Source organism: Eubalaena glacialis, chromosome 3 (assembly GCF_028564815.1).
Source record: "Eubalaena glacialis isolate mEubGla1 chromosome 3, mEubGla1.1.hap2.+ XY, whole genome shotgun sequence".
In the NCBI taxonomy this organism is placed as follows: domain Eukaryota; kingdom Metazoa; phylum Chordata; class Mammalia; order Artiodactyla; family Balaenidae; genus Eubalaena; species Eubalaena glacialis.
The window spans coordinates 119,386,647-119,410,811 of NC_083718.1; the positions used below are offsets into that span (position 1 = coordinate 119,386,647).

The window sequence follows — 24,165 nt, forward strand, 5'->3', positions numbered from 1 at the left end:
GCTTGGTAGACTCTTTCTGTTCCTGTGGTTTGTATGAAAGGCAGAAGGACCAGACTGATTATTTATGGAATTTACTAATTTTGGTTCATTTTTTGAACCACCTAGGTCATTCTCAGAGTTACTTCCTGCAAACAGGATCCATTCTAGGAGTACCTAGAATAAAAGTTCATATTAGTTATAACCTAGGGACTCCTATTCCTTCATCCTTTCAGTTCTACCCCTAAAATGCTACATGAATTCTTAAGGTCAAGACAAGAACTTAAGTTATTCATTCTGTAAGTGATAAATCTAAGATAAGCCCAGAGAGGTTAAGAGAATTGCTCAGGGTCACTCAGAGTTACAGCAGGATCAAGAGATAATACTTGCTGATACTGAATCCACTGTGCTTTTAACAGTCTGTGCTTATTATGAAAGATGAATAAGGTACTTGGGATTTGATTAATATGAAGTTTATTACATATTTTATCTATCAAACTATTTTTGAATTATTATTATAACTATTACAGTAAATATTAACAGCTCCTTTCTTATGTGCAATATTATAGTCTATCTGCTGAACCCTGTATCTTTTTATCTTAAAAACAACCCATTGAGACAGATAGTATGTTCAGTGTGTCATAAATAAGTTAATTGAGGTATAAAATGGTTAAGTCATTTACCCAAGGCCACATGACTAATAATTGACAGAGTTAGGACTCAAATCCAGGCATCTTTGACATGACTGTGCTCTTAATAACTTCAAATACTGTTTCCCCATATATTAGTTCATTATGCCAATATTTGTTATATGTGAGTTTGATTACTTCTGACTACCTCAAGCATGAATGCAAGAGGAAGTAAAATTTTGTTTTTTCCTGAAAGCCAAGGGAACAAATATAGTTTTGGATGACAGGTAATAATGACATCATTATTCCTTTTCTCTGGAAGTATCTGGAAATATTACAATTCTTTAAGTAATCTTTGAAGTGGCTGCAAGAAAGTTGTGTGTAGAAATACTGACAACTCATGGAAACTGTTGAGATAAATAAACAGAAGATTAATATAAAATGTTCTGAAAACTAGAAGTAATATTGAGATAGAAATAACAAAGCAAGTAAATCAGCAGCAGTATTTTTATTCACTCTTCAGTAGAGTTTTTGGTTTGCTTCTGCCTTTTATCCCTTTTATCTCTCACCCCTTGACTTTTTTTTTAAAGATTAATAAATTTACTTTATTAAAAATAAGGCTTCCCCCCCCTCCCCCACAACAAGGTACAACACAAATAGTGAAAATACAAGCCACAGACTGGGAGAAAATATTTGTAACACATGTAACTAACAAAGAACTAGCATCCAGAACATGTAAAGAATGCACAGAAATCAATAACCCAACAGAAAAATGGGGAGTTCCCAAAACAGCAAATCCGTTGGTCACTTAATATGTGAAAAGATTTTTAACCATACTAGGAATAAGGGAAATGGAATTAAAACAATGAGGTATCATTTCACAATTGTCCAATTGGCAAATATTTAAAGTCTGAAAATACCTACTTTTGGCCAGATGAGATACAACAGGAATTCTCATTTACTGCTGATGGAACTGGAACAACCACTTTGGAGCACGATTTGGCATGTCTAGGAAAGGTGAAGATGCACACTGCCTAACACTTAGTAATTCTGCTCATATGAATATATCTTAGAGAAACTCTCTAACACACATACACAAGAAGAAATTTTAAAATGTTACCTGCAGCATTGTTTATGAAAACAAAACAGTAGAAACCCCAATATATTTAAATTTTAAAAGGATATATTTTGATAGATTCATAAAATGTAACACTATGCAGCAGCTAAAATGAACAAACTAAATCTACCTATTTATGGCAACATGTATAAATCTCAAAAATGTAACATTGACAAAAGAAATAGCCTCAAAGCATTTGTATAGTGTAATATATATAAAGTTCAAAAACATGCAAAAATATAACATTATCAAAACAACTTACAGAAATTTATGCTTTACTGAACAGTGAAACATTGTATTTATATAAATGTATAAAATCATGCATATTAAAAAAAAAAGATAGTGCTTCTCTCTGAAGAGGGACAGTTAAGAATGAAATCAGGGGGTTTCATAAGGAAAGGCCCTTGAATTTTTTCTTTTAAAAAAATCTGAAATCAATAGTCACACCTTGACTTGTTTTTAAAAACCAATATTACCACTTTAACAAGCTGTGAATTTCCCCAGATTGACTGGTTACATTGCCTCAATTTAGCCACCTTAATATAACTCTTATTTACCTAGGAACTGAAATATGTTTTCACTTCCCACTAAATGTTTAAATTTGTGCCAAAAATCAGATAAGTTAGATCCAGAGTGCATGCTGGGTTGGTTGGAACACAAGAGTCACAATTCTGAGCTTGGACTCCAGATGAATTTTTAAATTGGTTTTTAAATATAGCTGATCAGTTGCTACATTACTATTGGAAGTCTGCTTTTTAAAATTGTAAGAACATTAACAGCAATTTCAATTGAAGAAATTTTTCTGGGGTCAAGAGGATAAGCCAGATGGGAGCAGTTAATAAGCACATCTTAGCATGAAGGTATAACTCAGAACAATTGTGAAATATGAGGCACACATTTTAAAACAGATTGTTATGAATAATGTATGGCAGTATTTTTCTGAATGTCAAAAAATTCAACTACTATACTTTTAGTAATAATTATAAATCAGTGTGAATTCTTATTCTAGTTTGATGGAATTATTTCAGTTAAAAAAATCTTTCCATTACATAGGAGGTACACAGTTAACATCTTTATAAAGTTGGAAAGGAAAGAAGAGCTGAAAAAATCAAGTGGAATGCATTATGATTTATCAGTCACTCAAAACCTATACAGCTTTTCATAATCTATTTCAAGCAAGGACAGTACTAAGGAAGTACAGCAATACTGAATGTTGATGAGAACAACAATAAAAATAAAATCTGTGCCTGGAGAAAGAAATAAGGGGAATTCTTATGTTCCATAGTTAACGCTATAGATCATCTTCTCACCTGCCCAATATTCCTGTAAAAGTCTGCAGAGCTACATTTTCCTTTGCTTGGTTTGCAGTTCAGGCTTAGTACTGAAAGTCTAACATAAAAGCTGCTGCTTAGGGGCTGTGCTGTCACCACTGTGACCATCTACTCTGCACTCTGCCATTTCCACTAATGGAAGGGGAAGCTAAGAACAAGGCAACACATACTGAACTCCCTCACAGGCAATCCAGTGGCTACCGAAGTGGTGTACTCTTGTGGGACTTGGAAGACGTTCCTTCATCCAAAGATATTTTCCTCTTGTGATTGACATCCTAACATTAACAATAAATTCATTTGGCTGAAAGTATTTCATTTCCCAGAAGGTTTTAAAAAAAATGTCTGTCCTCAGAAAAAGCTGTTATTGGTCATTTAGCACCATTTTGAGAATTAGTTTGTCATACTGTTTTTCTCCACGAGAACTAGTTGAGAAGGACTACAGCTGGAGTTGATGGGGCCAAGGTGAAAACCGAGTACTAATTAATGTAGGTTAATGGGTCAATATTATGAGGAGCTTGGGACAGAGGTGGGCAGGATTCTGTTGTGGGCGTGAGGGAAGTATGTTCCGAGAAGAAGAGGAGGTGGGTAGAATAGAGAGGTCTGTGTGCTATTCATTCTCTAATTTAATTCTCTTCAGTCTCTCCAGTTACCTGGGATCATTCTTCTATTTAATTGTTTGAAAACAATTAAACTCCCTATTCTTAAAACTTCAGGAACTTTATTGCCTTACCTCAAGTAGTACTTACATGTTCATGGTTGTTGATTTTTTTTTATCTCATTCTGAATTCTTGCTTAAGGCTTCTTTTTCGATCAGCTATGGGTGTCTTACCACTATTTCTCTGGTTTGCCATAGGTTTCCCTGGTTATTTTGGCCAAAACATGGCTACAAACCTTTGTATTCCTCAAGGCATTGCTGACATATGAGTCCTGTAGTGTTTGACAGATTTTATTAGATACTTGGAATCACCTGATCTGTAGAGGAATGCTATTATTACATTACAGAAAAGGACAATTTAATACTGGCTTTCAGATAACAGTGCAGTAGCAGTGGGCTAAAGGGAAATATATGAGTGATTTAGGAGTCCTTAAGTGGATTCTAGAGACAAATGCTCCTACCTTTCTGAAACCTAAAGTTTATCTAAGGAGGACCAAGATAGAAAATCAGAGTGGTAATAGAGAAGTTGTCTTATGCCATAGGGGATACTTTCTCATATGTAGGAAAAATCTTTACCTCAGTGAATATAAGTCCTTCGCATTTAGTGGGGGAAAGAACTGTTAAAAGAAGAAAACCATTTATATATGAAGTTGACAACATAGAGATTATATCATCGAGAATCTTTCTCAATACATATATACAAGCATTCCTCACTTTGCATGGTTCCAATATACACAAATTTCACTTAACACGGTTTAATTAAATAACACCAGTCCCCCAACAACATGGTTCAAATTAATCACACTGTGATTAGCTGTGTAAAGTATAAGCTTTGCTACTGGCTCTTCAGCTTACAAGTCACTACATAAATAGTAAATGTGCATTAAGATCAGTGATTGGTCACATCATTTCATTCAGAATCTGTTGGTGATTGTACACGACACATCTGTTAGTTCATGCACAGACAGCAGAGTGTGTAGCTGTCTTGCTTCCTTCTCTCTGATAAACTCATGTGGCATTTTACACAAATGGATAATCAAAAAAAGTAACTGGTCAACAAAGATGAAAAGTACAATGAAATAAAGAAATAGTGATAACACAGAAATTGAAATTAGAATCAAATATAAATGGAGTTATAGAAGAAATAGCTGATCCTGGGGCACTGCTGCCATTTGAGAGACTCTACATAGCAGACAGAGGAACTTGGTAAAGGCAAACTTGTTTTTATTATCTTTTTTTAAGGCAAATTTTTTGACATAAGAGGAAAGGGTTGTGATGAATAGGATAGACATGTCCCAGAGGAGGTTACAACAGCAAAAAAACTTCACGTTAGAAGAACTCTTGGAGCTATTTCATGACATTGAAAGTGCAGAGGATGAAATGTTGGGAGCTGACCCACACTTAGAAAGGAGTATGACAGTTTGCCAAAACATAGAATATATGCTTGCTCTGTATGGTTATTTATACAAGAAAAGCACTATTCAAACTACTCTTCATAAATTTTTTCTAAGAAATAGAACTTTAATTTCTCACTGTTTCTAATGTTTTAAATTACACTGTACTAAGTTAATATTTAACATTTTTTATTTCCCTATACAAAGGTAACTGACAGTGAGACTTTTAAACATTTTGACAAAAATTTTTAAAGGTCACAGAACAATTGCAGTTTTTCCCATTATTAAGATTGCTTGGCATGGTTTCAGCTTATATGGTCAGTTTCATGGTCCTCTAGTACCGGTGCAAAGCAAGGATGGCCCTGTATGTAAATGGTACCACTATTTTCCTTATGGATAAACATTTTATTTATGTATCCAAATTTTAATTACTTGGGGGTAGTTCAGGTATATATTTGAAGTTTGTTTCTTTTCCATCCCTTAATATTTCTGATTTTGATTCAATTGTATCTTTTTTTTTTTGGTCCTGTGTGGTCACCTGTTGATAACATATTTGTTAGGGTTTAAATTGTTGTTAAAATAAGTATTAAAATTAAAATCTCTATATTAAAATTAGATTCTAAACCCCTTTTATTACTGGAATTCTTGGCAAGGCAAATTTACATCACAACAAAAATTGAAACAACCCTATAACTCATTATAATGAGTTTTTAATCTGTTCTAAAACAGAACTTGTAAATTTTTCTATTGGCATTCCTTAAGAAATGTGTGTTTCCATCAGTTTCAGTATATTTATCAGAGAAAAATCATACATTGTTAGTTACTCGGCCTTTTTTGTTATTTTTCCTATGTAAGTATAGGAAGAACAATGACTCAAATAGTATTTTCAAAAGACTACAATATAAACAAACTTTTAAAAGTAAAGTGTCCGGCTTCCCTGGTGGCGCAGTGGTTGAGAATCCGCCTGCCAATGCAGGGGACACGGGTTCGAGCCCCGGTCTGGGAAGATCCCACATGCCGCGGAGCAACTAGGCCCGTGAGCCACAACTACTGAGCCTGCGCGTCTGGAGCCTGTGCTCCGCAACAAGAGAGGCTGCGATAGTGAGAGGCCCGCGCACCGCGATGAAGTTGAAGAGTGGCCCCCGCTTGCCGCAACTAGAGAAAGCCCTCACACAGAAACGAAGACCCAACACAGCCATACATACATACATACATACATACATACATACATACTTACATACGTACATTAAAAAAAAAAAAAAAGTAAAGTGTCAGGGAGACTTCCCTGGCGGTCCAGTGGTTAAGACTCCGTGCTTCCAATTCAGGGGGCGTAGGTTTGATCCCTGGTGGGGGAACTAAGATTCCACATGCGGCGCGGCATGGCCAAAAAATTTTTAAAAAATTAAAAATAAAGTGTCACGTCCTTAGATTGGAGCTATGCCAAAGCTTGAATGTAGGCATTCTTCCCAGGAGCTTATTCCCTTTGTTTTTTAAAATATTACAGACTAGTATTTAAGTAGAAAACAAATGAGACCTGTAGTCACAAATTAGGGAATAAATGGAGGCTTTTATACAATAGTGGTGCTAATGCCAGTATATTACAGTAAAATATTATTACATTGAAAAATAACAGAAGATATTTTTTCTCCCACTTATTACCTTTCATTTCAATATTAAGAGAATTGAGATATCATATTGAATACTTAGAATCTATTTTCCCCCAAGTAACCCTCAAATTCCTCTAAGTCTTTACATCAATTCATTTATTCATCCAAATCTTTCCATCAATTAATTAACAAGCACTTACTATGTTCTAGACACTGGGGATACCACATTGAATAAAATAGTTCAGGAGCTTAAGTTTAAACTCTTTAAGGGGCATATATATCATCTCTAACTCTGCCCTCAAATCTAATTTGTAATCATCTTTCTCCTAGACTCTCATAATAGCCTCCTACCTGACCCATTCTCTTTCCATTCTGCTCATCTCAGAGTCCCCATCTTTGTTTCAGGTCATATGCCCATGGGAGCCTGAATCTGTTTTTTCTCTGATACGTACATCAGTGATACATCAGTGTTACTTGAATTCTTCCAGTGCCTCAAAGCCTGAATTGACTCTTACAAATGCCTTTGTTTTTCATTCAATGAAAGGTGAAAAAAAAAGTAGTGACTTTCTTAACAGATTCAACTAATTGCAGAATGCTGGCAATTAAAAGGAGATATAGCAGTAGTTTAATTCATTGCTGTCATTTTACAGATGAAGACTTTGAAACTCATGATATAGCTATTTAGTGGCAAAACTGGATCTAGAGCTCAGTGTGCTTGGTCTTTTCATTATTATTAGTAGTAAACCAAACCAAACCAAAAACATTTTGTTTCACTTCAGCTCTTTTGATTGCAAAGAATGGAGACTTAGGCTATCCCAGGGAAGAGGGAATTATTTCAATCCTCTCTACAGCATTAAGGGAAATCAGGGACCCATGGAATCTAAAAATGGTACTGTAATATGACTTAGCCTCGCGGGGGCGGGCACTGATTCAAAGCAGCTCTGAGTATCTAGCAACATTAGTTTGTGGATCTTTTACTGTACTTTTCTATTAGCACTGCTACTCATCTCCTCTCTCTGAATCTGCCCTTTTGTGTTATCTGGCTTTTCCTCTGACAAAAACTTTCTTTCTCAGCATAGTTTCTGCTTACTGTAAATTTTTTACTCATACTTTGGCTTTCTTCTCTTCCTCTTATCCTTTCTTGGTCAGTCTTTCTAGCTTCAGCTAAGTACCTGAATCAGTACTCCCTCCCTCCCTCCCTCCCTTCCTCCCTTCCTCCCTTCCGTCCTTCCTTCCTTCCTTCCTGTTGAACTTAATTTAAAAAAGAATTTGATTGGCCCAGCTTCACCCTGTTTAGGCAAAACTCTCCATTCCAAGTGGCCTCATAGGCTACTGGCCAGAATTCATATTGGCTTCCCTTAGATTGAATGCCATCTCCTGGGGCTGAGGTGGAGTAGGAGGGAGCTCATGACTATTTGGTGCTGCCTTTATATGAGAGTCTGTGGATGAGGAAGGATCTCTTCAGAGGGAGTTGTACATTCAGAGGATATTATGATCAACATAACATGTCTAGTTCACCGTTATAAACTGCTTCAGGGAAAGTAAGCTAAAGAAGTTGTAGCACCACTGCATTCTGTTTCGCCAGGGCTGGGGAGGGAAGAAACTGGTCAGAGAAACAGATAGTGGCCAAAGAAAGGGAAGCATGTAGCTAGCTAGGCTCAGCAGTACACAGAAATAAAAACAAGTAAGTAAATATAAAAGCACAGTTTTTAATAAAAAAGAAAAGGAACTAGGCCCATGGCAGAGAGTTTCTCTACCTGTGTACCTCTCGCCCTGGCTCCTCATTTCTCATCTTCCTGACACTCTCTTAGGAACTCCATCCTTCTAGAGCTGCTGCCTCATCCGAGGGAGCCACCACCACTATCTTAGTGCTGAGGACATTTCTTTTTTTCTTTTTTTTTTTTTAAATTAATTAATTAATTTATTTATTTATTTTTGGCTGTGTTGGGTCTTCGTTTCTGTGGGAGGGCTTTCTCTAGTTGTGGCAAGTGGGGGGCCACTCTTCATCGCGGTGCGCGGGCCTCTCACTGTCGCGGCCTCTCTTGTTGCGGAACACAGGCTCCAGACGCGCAGGCTCAGTAGTTGTGGCTCACGGGCCCAGTTGCTCCGCGGCATGTGGGATCTTCCCAGACCGGGGCTCGAACCCGCATCCCCTGCATTGGCAGGCAGATTCTCAACCACTGCGCCACCAGGGAAGCCTATGGACATTTCTTATTTCCCGTTATTAAAAGCTTTGTGGATATTTTATTTGTAGAATCTTGTGTAACATTTGGACAACTGAGAACAATGTATGTCTTCTATTTTGTAATTAGGCTGGTCTTTAGCTATCTTAAAAAATGTATAAACTCAGTGAAATTGTGGGTATATAAGATGCTGGTGGTAAATGTGTAACTTTAATAATACCATGATTTATGATATATAATTCCTTTTGTTGATTTGTCTTGGTTGTCTAAAATTAATGTTTGAATATTTGATGAGAACGAGGACAGCCTGCATTTGAGCCTGAGACAAATATAGGCATATTAAGTAAATAGAAGGGCAGATTACTCAATTCTTGATAAATCTGTCAAACTGACATGATTCCACCTTACTACCTACATGACTTTGGTCATATCATTTAATTTCTCAGAGCTCAGTTTTCTCATCTGTAAAAATGAGGAAGATACCTACTTCATAGGATTGCCATAGAATTAGGTGAGGTATTTGGAAGTGGCTGGTGCAATGTCTGGTACATAGTGGCTCAGTGAAATTTCTTTGTGCCTTCGTTCCTTTTTCCCCCTCTTTTTTCCCCCTTCTTTCTCATGGCCACTTCTCTGATCTCTAATAGCCTAATCATGAAAGAACAGAGCTCCCAGAGGACAGGGCATTTCCTCTGCCCTCTTGCTTTTTCCTTCTGTTATTCCCTTGTTACAAATATGCTTACATATACAGATAACACAAAAATTTTTGTCTCCAACTTGCCTTCTTACATTTCTGGTCTTCTCTCTGGTTCCCAAGAGACCTCTCTACTTAAACATTTACTTTTGTTTTAAGTTTATCACCTCAAAACCTGCTTAAATCATTTCCTTATTTTTCAAATAGGTACCTCTTCTAATTTCCCCATTGTCCCAGAGTATCATTTCCTTCTCTAATTCATTAATCCAAGTTCATAAACCCCCCGTGATTAATCCTGAATGACTCTTTTTACTCTGTTACTCTATATCTTAAAACCCCAAAAACTTATCTTCAGATTGTAGTACATTAATTTGAAGTTTCTGATATTTGTAAACTAACTATAATTTATTTCAGGTTATTGAGGTTTGCTTAAAATCCTAAAAGGTTCTTTTAAAAAGGGTGTTAATGATAGAAATTAAGATTTGATTTTGGTTCTTATTTGGAATATTTTTTGTTACTAATTTCTTTTTTTTATTGAGGTATGATTGATATATAACATTTGTTACTGATTTCTTAGACAGCTTTATAAAACCCTTTTGATGGACTTGTGAGCAGCCTCTTTTTATTCACTCATTCATAGAATGTTATGACAATGTTTTAGATTAGAGAAACTGCCTGGAAACTGCCTGAAACTGCCAGTTTTTCAATAATTACAAACAGATTATGCCTGAGGGCATTCTGTTTCAGCATTAATGAACTAAAACCAACTTTTAAAAAGCTTCAGAAAAATTTAGCAGATCCATTGCTAGATACCAGCCTTTTATAAAAGATGCTGTTTTTTCAAGTTCAATACTATGTAACCATTTTAGTTGAAAACAAATCATTCAAATAACACTCCAAATTAATTAAGAATTACTAATATGAATTTATTATTTAATAAATTATTTATTATTTAATAAATTAAATTTTTATTAAATTTAAAAGATTACATTTAATAAGAAATAGATTAGTAAGAATTACACTTGTATTAATGGGAAAACCAAAAGTTGGGGTGAAAGACAACTGTGGTTAGTTATTTGGTTCAAATGGGTTTACTTTTCATAGTATGTCTTCACCTTTACCCTTGCAGGGTCTCAAAGGACATCCAGGGCTCCCAGGACTCCGAGGTGAACAAGTAAGTATTCTTCCTTTATAAGACTTGCATCTTCTCCAGTGAAAAAGACACACGGTAGGGAACTCCGTTGAGAGATTATTTTCCCCCATGTAACTCTTTCAATTTTTCTTAATGCTTTTTACTCTGTTTAGTATAGGAAAAACTTCTAATTTATTATCTATTAAATCTTGTGGGTTTTTTTTCATATCTTAGACTGACTTTCACTGTCTACCTAACATGCTCCAGAACAGCAGTCTTAAACTTCCGTTGTTCATAAACCACTGTGAGAATCTCATAAATGCTGTGTATCCTGTCCCCGGATTATCCATGCATGCGCACACACGCATATGCACACACACATATGCACTGATTTTTTTGTATGTTTCAGGGGCTTTCCTGTTCTCCGAAGTCTATCCACAGCTGTTAGTTCCCTACCCTTGCATGAAGGAATGCAAATAAATTTTAATAACAATCCAAACTAGAATGGGACATCTGCTGTTTGTTGTCTATTCTACACATACACACATATGTAAAAGTCAAAATAGTTTGGGAACTATTTAGTTTTTGATCATGTTATTCCTTCTCTCTCCCACCATAAAATAATGTATCATTATGTCATAGGAAGAAATAAAGTCATATCTCTTGTTTTCAATACAATATATACTAGGCCAGTATGAATAAATCAGTGAAAAGTGTAGGAGATTAGATACTAACTAAGGTGACAAATCGTTATTGGAGATTTAGCAAAGAGCCTCAGGAAGCCCTAAAGGGAGCTCCAGAAAGAAAAGTGATGGATTATCCCTGAGGGAAAGATAAATGAAGAAATAAAGCCAGTTTTCTCTTTTATTCATGTAAGAGGGACAATACACTCTACTCAGTCCCTGAGGCACAATTTTTCAAGATTGCTAATTACTAGACATGGCAAGCGATATATGTATCTGTAGCAAGTAAAATCTCAGTTTCCTGAAGATCAAATGAGTGCTGAAAAGCATTTGAGCATTTATGGGAAAAAAAATCAGAAGGGCAGGAGGGATTAGTTGCTGGGGAGGAAAAAGAAATCCCTAGAATACTGCTTTGGCAGAAATTCTGTGTAGATTTCAATGAAGAAAACCTGACACATCGCAAGTAAGTGAAAAATTGACCACTTGTCAGTACTGACCAGTTTACTTGCAACTGTTCTATAACCTAGTTTTGTTAGTATACATGTCATTGTTCTGCGGGTGGTATGCTTTTGAGAAGAGTCTGAAATCAGTTTTAAAGGTTGGAAAAATGTGTTATTGGAATCAGTTCTTTCTATTTTATTTATTTCCAGAAGAAAAAAGACAAAATTGGTGATAACTGTGAGGAACAACTAAAATCATTTTGCATTTTAACTGTGGAAACACTGTGGACATTAAGAGGAATGTAACTAATTAGCTAGGAGACATTCCCTTCTGGAAAATTTGTAAATATCTCTAAACTGGCCAGCAAACACTTAGGAAGGTAATTATATCATCTGGTCAAGCTCTAGTAATAAGAGCTGTCATTTACGGAGTCTTTATTAGTTGCCAAACTGTACTACTGTTAACTGGAACTTCAAGTAGTATAAGTATTTATTTAATATTTCCATATGTTCACTCATTTAATACTCTACAACACTAAGAATCATTGCAGTTACATCTGCTTTTAAATATATTTTTACACATTGTTCTCTTCTCTCTACACAATAATCCTGTGACCTAGATATTATTATTGTATTTTACTAATGAAAAAAACTGAGATAGGGAGGACCCATGCTGGCAGTGCTGGGACTCTCAGTGAAGTCTGACTGACTCAGAGCGTGTGCTTTAATTCTTAGAGTGAGATTGGGGCAGGTTTACTATTCCTGATTTTTCCAGGGGTAGAGATATAACTTTGTGTCTGAATTCCTCCATTCGATCTACAGATTTAAGTGAGCCATTTTTTAAATGCAGAGTGAATTGAGGAATAGTGTTTGTTTTGAGTTTCTTTTGAGCTGCTCTGGTTGTCCAAGTGATTTTAGGGTGTGGTTGGCTTAGAATATGTTTGTGCCACATAAGACTGCTGAAAGCTTACTCGTTGACTTTGTTTACTGCTATTCCAGTAGAGCAGAATTTAGTCATCCAGTGGTGTCCTTTTGTGTATTTCTCTGTGCAGCTGGAATGTGTTATATCTCTACATGTTGTCTTAACATCCTCTATGAAAATCCGTTCAAAATCAGATTTCATTTATGTCTTATAACAGATTGCTTTTTAATTGAGGTCAGTTAACCTAAGTTGGCTAGGAAACTAATGAAAGGGATGGTGATTGGCATTAGCCAGAACCTACAGAATAAAAACAGCCTTTTAAATTTATTTCAGTCTTTTCTATTGGCATACCCAAGTATAAGGTTTTGTGGATGTCTGGATATAGGCCTGTGTGTTTTAGAATTGGATGGGGAACAAAGGAAGCAGTTGTAAATAGACTGCTCATAATTAGAGGGCCTTCCCTAGAGTACTGCTTTATCTGCACTTCAAACCTATACTAGGGAGGCAGCCTTGAATGGTGGTCTCTGGAGTTAGACTTGCTGATTTAAATTCTGGCTTTCTACTTACTAGCTGAGTGACTTCCCACTGGTGACAAACACTTCATGTCTTTCGCATCTGTAAAATAGGGATAATGGTATCTACCTTATAGGGTTTGAGCAGATTAAATAAGATAATACATATAAAATTCTTGAAATAGTGCCTGGCACATGATAGGTGCTCAATAAATGCTGTACATAAGTATGGTTTCTGAAATTTATAGTATATAATCTCTCCACATGTAGATGAAAATTTTACTTCTCAGAAGGCAACTGTTTATTCACATTCTGTTAAGTTGTTCATTGCCATATATATGTATAGATGTCTGTATGTATATGTATATATGTATGTATGTGTGCACATGTATATATATATGTGTTTGTGCATACACACACGTGACAACTTTTGTCAGATTGTCTGGGTTCACATCTAGGCTCTGCTACTTATTCACTGTGCCATCTTGGGCAGGTTTCATAACTTCTCTGTATCTTAGTTTCTTCAAATGTAAAATGGAGAAAATAGTATCTATCTCATAGATGTAAAGTAGACGTAAAGTGCGTGGCATAGGATTGGCACATAAAAAAGTGCTAAGTAAATGGTAATTGTTGGAGCAAGGGAAGGAAGTGGGAGACAGCAGGGAGAAATGAGAGAAAACAAAACTGAGAGATGGATTCTGAGAAAAGTGGAGAGAAGGACAAATTAGGATCCTACAAGTCTAATGGAATGGGAGGGCAAAAACTTTCCACTGTGATGCTCCATTTGCCTTTTTCTTGGTCTGTTTTTTCTCTAGATTTTCCAAATTTTAGGAAGTTCAAAGTATTTCTATTGTTAAACCGGAAGTAACACTCTTCTGTATACTTCAGATCAGAGGGGCAAAAGAGCTAGTGTCTTTTATTATCTCTTTTCCAAACAACAAACAGGAAATGAATTTTACATAATAAAGAATCTATGAAATTTATCACTGCTGTCACCATTTGTGGTTAAGTAAAGACAGCTCAACACATATTCTTCTGGCATTTCCTTGGTTCACAAATTATTTAACAGACCTAAACTTTGAATAAACTGAATGAATGAATAATGAATGAATCATGTATCAATGGAAGAAAGTAACAGCGAATGGAGGTATTTCTTCTCACTTTTCCACACAGTTCTGCAGCAAGTTTCCTTTCTTATGCCTTTGAGTCTCCATATATCAGCCTTCCTTGAGCAAACCTTGTTTTAAATCAGGCATACAAAGTTGTCAGTGCAAAATGAATTTCCCATCCAAAGTTGCTATGTGAATTTTTAGATAGACCTATGTCATGATACAGATATTTACCACTTAATATCCATTTACTTATCTTCTGGAGCTCATGCTCCGATAGTTAAGGAGAGTTGCAGGATGCCTGAGATGAGGAGTTCAATCCATAAAGATACTGGTTATTATGAAATGTACCAACTCTTTCTCTAAGATGTTTTTTAAAAGTTATGTATCACTGGATTTTTCCACCCTAGATTTATCATTACTAATAATCAGTGTCTCATTTAAGTCCCTAATCTAATAGTTGTGTTTATTTTTATTTAGCAATTTTATCTCATTTTCATTTTAAATAGATGACTTCAATCAGATAAGCAATGTGTAGGACCCTTAGAATTTTTATATGGAAAAAATATTCTTTCCAAACTTGGGTATTATGAATGCACCAGTTTTGTTTCCTTGGGTTTCTTTTGACTTTGTTGTTGTATTGTTTTATTATTTTTCATTTTAGGGAATTCCAGGATTCACTGGTAATATTGGTTCACGTGGTTACCCTGGCAGGCAGGTGAGGTAACTATATTTAAACTTCTCTTTTTATGTTCCTCTTGGTTAATACATTGTATGGTCTGATTTCAAGAGTTAATGTTCAAATGATAATTGGTTTACTTTTATTAAATAATGAATTACTCATAGCAAAATAATTCCAAAAATTCTAATATCAAAGTTGTAAAAATCCTTCAAAAATTTTACTGCAGAAAATTCTGCTTAAAATGGGAGTAGGATTTTTAAACAGGTTTGATGTGAGTAATATACAATGGAACCTTCTAAGTTAAAATGCCCAGTGGGCTAATAAAATGTTAAAACAACCCTACTACTGATTTTACAGTACTGCCACTGACTAAAATGAAGTGATGGTACAAGTTAAGACTCTATATGATAAGCAACATTTTTTAATAATACAACTATAAACACTTGGGACACAGTTGGCAGCGCTACACATACCACTATCTGAATACTTTTATCTGAACTGGATTCAAGTCTTTGTATACTGTTGTGAAAATTCATTCTAATCATTTCATATTTATTTCCCTCTAATTTCTAACTTTCTCTAGCTACTTCATATAGATTAATAAGAGAACAAATTTTCTTTCTTAGGCTTTCATGAATTGATTACTTACTCTTGAAATTAATTATTCATTTAGCATACTAGAAAACTACATTTATATAAAATATCTTTATATCTTTATATACTTTTTATACTTTTTATATATCTAAAATGTATTTTAGATATGTTAATTAGAAGTGTTTTAAAAGAACACAGTTTTCCAATAAGAAATAACTTAAAAAATAATTTTTGTTACTGACAATGTGTTAATCTACTTTATTTAGATATCTAAAATATATTCGTGTATAGATTATATACAGTGCCTCTTTTGGTTCTGAAATTCTAAAATTCCTTGAATGTATATAGTCTTCATTAAGTATACAGAGTTCTGAAGTTTATACTTGTGAAAATGATACCTTTTATATGCCCTTTTTATTAATCTATTTATCTACAACTCTTTTAAAAGTACTGTAGTATGATGATGATGCCTTTTATTCACACTAGGGTTTAGCTGGACCAGAAGGTAATCCAGGACCTGAAGGTGTACGAGTAAGTAAGCATTTTCATCATTTTGTTAAGTATGCTTGCGTATGAGTAGAATGAAGTGTACAAAATACTTATTTTCACACTTCCATAGAAACTTTGAATATAATGCAGGTTTAGCCTGGAAAGAAACACACTTATTAAATAGATATTTTTATTGTTAAGGCCATAGAGAGCAGTCTTATGGCAGTAGGTTTTACATCATTCTTTGATAGCTCCTACATCTACATCATTTATTTTGCTAGCTCCTAGCAAAACGTCTGGTATGTTGAAAATATGCTCTTTAAGCATTTGTAGTATTATTTATGTGTGGATGTATATAGACCTAAGAAATAATGATGAAAGAAATATGAAGAGGCAAAAAATTCGCACTCAAGGCTGAGATAATAATACAAAAGCTATCTGGAGTAAAGAAATATCTACAGAGAAAGAAATGGGCTTATCACATTCAAGCATATACCATTGCACTTCCAGCCGTTAAAGAAGTTGTTAGCCACTTTTAATCATTAAGGGAGTAAAACAAAAAAAATTACTGTGATGTGTTATGTAGTGTGCCACAAATTAAAATCAAAGCTGGTTCTAGGAAAAATTAGTAAACTCAAATTTTTGTTTTTAAAATTCTCTATTTTTTTTAAATAATTTATTTATTTATTTATTTATTTATTTTTGGCTGTGTTGGATCTCCGTTTCTGTGCGTGGGCTTTCTCTAGTTGCGGCGAGCGGGGGGCCACTCTTCATCGCGGTGCATGGGCCTCTCACTATCGCGGCCTCTCTTGCTGCCGAGCACAGGCTCCAGACGCGCAGGCTCAGTAGTTGTGGCTCACGGGCCCAGCTGCTCCACGGCATGTGGGACCTTCCCAGACCAGGGCTCGAACCCGTGTCCCCTGCATTGGCAGGCGGATTCTCAACCACTGCACCACCAGGGAAGCCCAAAATTCTCTATCCATCTATCTATCTATCTATTTATAGCTGTGTTGGGTCTTCGTTTCTGTGCAAGGGCTTTCTCTAGTTGTGGCAAGCGGGGGCCACTCTTCATCGCGGTGCGCGGGCCTCTCACTATCGCGGCCTCCCTTGCTGCCGAGCACAGGCTCCAGACGTGCAGGCTCAGTAGTTGTGGCTCACGGGCCCAACTGCTCCACGGCATGTGGGATCTTCCCAGACCGGGGCTCGAACCCGTGTCCCCTGCATTGGTAGACGGATTCTCAACCACTGCACCACCAGGGAAGCCCCAAATTCTCTATTTTTAATAGCCAGTTATTTTCCGGAATCTGCATCTGCCTTATATTATGTAAAATACCTTTTTGAAATAAGGAAAACAAAAAGTATTTAGACAGTATGTACTATAATGATGCCTTAATTTTTAAGAAATTCTTAAACATTTTCAAATACTTCATATTTCTTTTGCTATCAGTCCTATGAAGTAGCAGAACACGTGTACTGTCTCCATCTTACAGATGAGAAAACAGTAAGCTATGGAACTGACATGATTTGACAAAGTCATAGCAGAACTCAGACCAGCGTTTTCTCACCTTCAGCTCTGTACTGTTTTACTATCCCATGCTGTCTCCACCCTTGCATTAAGTGAAAATATAATGGGGAAAAGTCATGTATTCTTTATTGGAAACTGCACCGAAAGCACATATTGACTTGGATTTGGAAAGCAAGAAGAGATTAGTGGACAAAGAACATGGGCTTTGGAGTTAGACAAGGACCACTTTTTTTTTTTTTTTCTTAACCCCTTGTTTACTAGCTTTGTGACCTTAGATGTCATTCAACCCTTCTGTGCCTCATTTTTCTTACCTTATTAAAAGGTGATAATGAAATCTACCTTTAGGTGGTTATGAGAACTACCTGAGCTTAATTAATATTCTTAAGGCACAGTGCCTAGCACATGGCATGCACTTTCTATGCAGATTTTATCATTATTATTGGAATTTGGGAGTTTCTTCTGCATGTGAGCTAAACTCCTAGACCTGTTACTTGGCACTGTGCAGTTTTCTCTTACTACATTTTCTCATCTTGCTTCAGTGATTCCTATAGCTTTTCTAATTCTTTATATCATTTTTGTACTATATTATACATCCTTTTGTTGCTTTTTTCCCCATTTGTACTGAAAATTATAGTGTAGGTTGTAACCCTTTTTAAGTTTTTTTAGGTTTTGATGGCCAACTTCATAAAAGCATTAAAAAAAAACCAAATCTAATCCTTTTCTGACTAATTTAATTGATTTAATCCTTTAATTTTCCTTTGGGAGTGAGGGAAGAGTCAGAAGAGTCACTTCTCTAGGTTTCATATTCACGAAGAGTCTCAAATGTAGACTTTAGACATTAACTCCAAATATGGTTAAAAAGACAAAAATCATAAAATCACACTGACAGGATTATGTTTTTCATTTAATTTGGGTCCTGTTACTGGACTATACCACATGCTATACAATATGAATTAATATTTTTATAAATCATGATAAATTACCTTTTGACTGGTATCATTGTTTGACTGCACTTTTTGGTGTTAAGATAATTATGTTAAAAATGTAAATGTTTAAAATAAATCATTTTGTAACCCTCCTTTGGTATTTCTTTGTGTAATAACGTGCTAGGTGGCTCAAAAAGTAGAAGTATGTAGGCCTCCCCCAACCTTTTAGTGGCCCTGCTGGTGACACAAAATTGCCTCTACCTGTATATACAACCTTCAATTCAAAAAAGCAAAAGCATATGTGTTTTTTGTTTAATTTTTTAATTTTTTGGCTGTATGGCATGTGGGATCTTACTTCCCCGACCAGGGATCAAACCCGCGTCCACTGCATTGGAAGCATGGAGTCTTAACTGCTGGACCGCCAGGGAAGTCCCTTATTATTTTTTATGTTCCTTGTTTCATTACACTAAACTCCAATTTACATTACATTACACTAAACTCCAATTTAGTGGTAGTGTTTTGAGAGTGACCACAACCCCATATGATTTCTTTGGTGGATGCTGCTGACATTTTATTTCTGTTAGAATCAGCATAATAATTATCAAGAAACCTTTATGAAACACCTACATAATTATGCATAGCATTGTTCCCTTTAAAATCTTTACTTGTAAAATGTTGTGCTGGTACTCTGTGCAGACTTTGTTGAGTAGAGGTCTGACTTTTTAGCTCCTGAGTTTTCAGTTGAGTATTTAGTTTACTGAGAAGTGTACATCAGTTAGGGTGTTTGTTCTTTTTATTTATAAGCAAAACTCCAGTTGTGTATATTAAAACAAAAGTTAACTTTTTAAACTTGAGGCCACCTGTAGGTGATATTTCTGAAAGTACATGTAGCTTGTCATCATAATCGTAAACGTTTTGGTATCAGAAATACTTTTGGATGCTTCATTTTAAAAGAAACCTTCCCCATCCTTCAGATGCTTGGCTTTCAAGCAAACAAATTATAGATGTTTTATCATTAAAGTTAATTAGAAGGAAACTATTTTTTCTCTTTTATTTTATTTTTTGCTTATTCATTCATACACTCTGTAGAACATAGGAATTTTAAAGCTGTTTTTCCTTGTCAAAGAAAAGTGCTCGTCTTACTATGGCAACACCCAACTAGCTTTCACCCTCAGGAACTAAATGCTTCCCATGGTTCTTATTCCAGGAAACTTAGAAATGATTCCTGAGACACTTACTTTTAAAAAAATATTGTGGTAATACATATTTAATATAAAATTCGCCATTTTAATTTTTTTTTTTTTTAATTTTATTTATTTATTTATTTATTTATTTATTTATGGCTGTGTTGGGTCTTCGTTTCTGTGCGAGGGCTTTCTCTAGTTGCGGCAAGTGGGGGCCACTCTTCATCGCGGTGCGCGGGCCTCTCTTGTTGCGGAGCACAAGCTCCAGACGTGCAGGCTCAGTAGTTGTGGCTCACGGGCCTAGTCGCTCCGCGGCATGTGGGATCTTCCCAGACCAGGGCTCGAACCCGTGTCCCCTGCATTGGCAGGCAGACTCTCAACCACTGCGCCACCAGGGAAGCCCTTAATTATTTTTAAATGTAAGTTCACTGGTGTTATAGTTCGGGCTGCTATAATAAAAATTACCGTAGACTGGGTGACTTAAACAGCAAACATTTATATGTCACAGTTCTTCAGTCTGGGAAGGCAGATCCAGTGTTTCATGAAGGCCCACCTCATGGCTTGTAGACCGCTGCCTTTTTGCTGTATCCTTATGTGGCAGAGAGAGCAATCATATTTCTTTCATATCTCTTTTTAGAAGGGCAGTAATCCCGTTCATGAGGGCTCTACTCTCATGATCTAATCCCCTCCCAAAGGTCCCACCTCCAAATACCATCGTATTGGGGATTAGGCTTCAGTGTATGAATTTTGAGGGGGCATAAACATTCAGTCCATAGTGGGAGGCAATAAGTACATTCACATTGCGGTGTGACCATCACCACCATCCATCTCCAGAACTTTTTCATCTTCCCAAACTGAAACTTTATATCTATTGAACAGTAACTCCCCATTCTCCCTTCCCCCCAGCTCCTGGCAACCATTCAACTTTCTGTCTCTATGAGTTTGACTACTCTATGTACTTCATTTAAGTGGAATCATATAATATCTATCCTTTTATAACTGGCTTATTTCACTTAGCATGATTGTCTTTGAGATTCATCCACCTTGTGGCATGCGTCAAGATATCCTTACTTTTTCAGGCTGAATAATATTCCATTGTATGTATGTGCCACATTTGTTTGTCTTTTCATCTGTTGAACATTTGGGTTGCTTCCACCTTTTGGCTATTGTGAATAATGCTGTTCTAGGTGTACAAATGACATTTACTTTTTTAAAACCTGAGTTCTTTCTTAATGTATACTATTATGGAAAAATTTCTCTGAAAAGTCACCCATTCTCTAAGTCAAAATAAGTAGACTTTATTTCGAATTTAGTCAAAATGGCCTCCTGTATCTCTTCTTCAAATTCTTTTATACCTTGGGTTTCCACTGTGTTCATAAAACCATTTTACTTCTCCCATCTCCATCCATTTCAGCCTCTCAGTGGTTCAGGGAAATTTCTCTTTGTTTCCTCCTAAGAGCTCTATTCTACCCTTAAGGCTTCTGACCCATCTGCCCTTCAAATCTTATATCACTCTATGAGCTCTTTCTATGAGTCCCACATCTCCAAGTCCTTGCCAAGAAAATTAAATTTGAATGCCTCTTCATCACCACAATCTCAAAATGACTAACAGAACTCATCCTCTTTCTACTAAACTATTAGCTTTCCTATTTGTTTTCCATATTTCTATCAGTGGTTACCATTTGCTTATCAGTCCAGTATAAACCTTAGAATCATCTTTGCCTCAATCCTAGAGATAGATACAAAGACCGGTTGAACCACTGTAATCCAAATGAATTCTATAAACTGCAAATTTGATTATGTCAAAACTCTGTCTAAATTTTTTTTGATGACTCAGTATGAATCCCAAACTTTCCGTCATCACATAAAAGACTTTTCATGATGTAGCCACTGTTGCCTTTCCAACCCCCACTCTTGCCTACCAATCACACAGAACTATTTGCAATTCTATGAAAATGCCATGTCATTTTATTTTGATTGATTGATTGATTGATTGATGACACATTGTTAGCCCTGCATAAAATGCCTTTCCTTTCCTTCAAGACTCAGCTTAAATGTTGCCTCCTCTGTAAAACTTTCCTAAATCTTCCCTCTAGGCAAAGTTGGTCATTCTGCCTTCAAAGCTTCTGTATCTTGTATTTATCACATCACATATCACATAATCATGTCACAATTATCTTATGATATTACAATTATTTGTATGACTCTTTTTCCTAATAAACTATGAACTTCTTGAGGGCACTGATTTTCATATTCATTTTTATAATTCCAATTCTTGGCACACAGTGGGCACTAAAATGATGTTTTGTGAATGAGTGACCCAGACTCATATTCCTTCAAATTTGGACCATTGAAACAGCATTCTAACACATTTTCCTACATTCAGTGTTTCCTGTCTTCGGTGTATTCTGTATCCTGTCCACAGATTAATATTTTAGAAAAACAGCTTAACAGGGCACTACCACACTCCCCCAAAGTCCAGTAGCTTCTTATCTAAACTATGAAGTCTAAAATTCTTAGTCTGAAATTTAAGGCTCTCCTTAATCTATTCTCTAAACTACTATACACTTTATTTATTAAATTGATGAAACAGGTTATTATTTGCCACAGGTGAGATCTAACTAAAGTATGGTAGTATAAAGTAGCTTGCACTGTTATTTTACCCCTTGTTTCTCAGACTTATTGGAATCTCCCTGAGGGCACAATGGGTCTGCTTCTCTCCAAAGCATCTTACACGTAAGAAACTGTCAGTTAACCATTTCCAAACGCTCCCGGAGTCCTCTCTATCTTATCTCTGCTTGCTGTAGTGCTGGTTGGAGTGTTCTTTCTCCATCCTCTGCTTATCAAGACTTTATCTACTCCACAGGCCTACCTCAGGTGCCAGTCTCCTTTGAAACCTCCTCTGACTGCTTTTACCTCCTGCCACATTGGAATGAATCTCTTCCTCCTCCATACTTCTGTTTCTTGGATACCTCCATTCTGCCTTACATTTTAGTTAATTGTATATCTGTGTCTTCTGCCCTTTGTGATATTCAATGTAGAAAAGAATTTGGGCTTGTTGATTTTTATTAGCCACCACGCCTTAAGTTACATTTCCTACTTTTTTTTTTTTAATGAAAAGATTGAACTGTAATTTCTAGAAGAAAAGACACAAGATTATTCAAACTGTTATGCCTTATAATTTCATATTACTAGGAATAAATTTTAAGTATCTCTATTTAGAATTATTTACAGGGTGAATATTTAAGTGAGATAATACAAAGATATTTATTTGCTTACTTTAAGGGTTTCATTGGCTCTCCTGGAGAAGTAGGACAACTGGGACCTGAAGGAGAAAGAGTAAGTCTGTTTCCTTCAAATATTATTTCTAATGTGATATACTTAGGATAAAGTATAACAGGGCTCATAAACCCAGATGTCAGGCAGTGAAACAAGCCAGCTTTAAGGAAAGTCACCTACCAGAAATGTAATTAAACTCTCTTAAATTTTACTGAATTGTGTTTTAGGTAAGTGAGGTGATATAAATATTTATGGTTAGCAACTTTAAATTTAACTTTTAAAAAACACAAATTGATATTATCTAATTACGAAAATTTTATTTTGTAAGTGATCTTTGATTTGAGTATAAACTCTTGGCAGGGTTTGTATTTTACAATGCAATGTGTAATAAATCAACTTCAAAAGATATATTTTTTTGTTTAATTTAATAGTGGAAGATAGCTGTTCATAAATGTAGGTACTTGTGAATAAAGTAGAATCTTTGCCAAATGGTTTGTTCTACTTATAAAAATTAACCAAGATACATACAGAGTTCTGGCATTCCAACTTCGTCATATCTAGTTTTCAGTGCCATATGCAGTTCAGTGATTTCTAGCTGCATTTCTTCATCTACACTGTCAATATTAATTAAAAACAAGTAGAATAAACAATATTAGCATATTCTCAGGTTTGAAAACAATCATATTCAGAATTTAGCATTTAACTCTATTATTATACAAGTGCTGTTCAGGCAAAAATTTTTTCATATCTGGAAACTGATTTTTGCAAATGAAAATAAATCAGATTATTCTTTGCTAGATGAATATTTCAAATGTATAGCTTTTTGAGTGAGTGAATTAAATCACATTTTCTTGTAGTTACTTGTGAATGCCTCCACAGAGAAGAAACATGTGCTGTAAACTCAAAATGTTTAGTTGTCTTTGGTGATAAGAGGTGAAGATATTCCTGTGGTGAGCGCACAGGTCATTTCTTTCACTTGCAAACAATATCTTCAGTGTGCTCCTACAACTAAGCCACTTAACTGCTATGTAACACAGCAGACTTACAGATGATGTTTCCAATCTATCATGCAAAGAATTGAACTGCTTCTTACAGACCCAAAGGA

The 24,165-nt window shown here is 35.6% G+C and overlaps 1 protein-coding gene across 4 annotated transcripts in view; it reads left to right on the forward strand.

Annotated features, from left to right (window-relative positions):
* The window catches only part of COL24A1 (collagen type XXIV alpha 1 chain), a 395,517-nt gene that overhangs the window by 61,219 nt on the left and 310,133 nt on the right, over positions 1-24,165 (forward strand). For all 4 annotated transcript variants that reach the window (XM_061183940.1, XM_061183941.1, XM_061183942.1 and 1 more), the window contains exons 9-12: positions 10,713-10,757; positions 15,046-15,099; positions 16,144-16,188; positions 23,067-23,120. In XM_061183940.1, the coding sequence (XP_061039923.1) occupies positions 10,713-10,757; positions 15,046-15,099; positions 16,144-16,188; positions 23,067-23,120 (198 nt within the window). The remainder of the gene's footprint in view (positions 1-10,712; positions 10,758-15,045; positions 15,100-16,143; positions 16,189-23,066; positions 23,121-24,165) is intronic.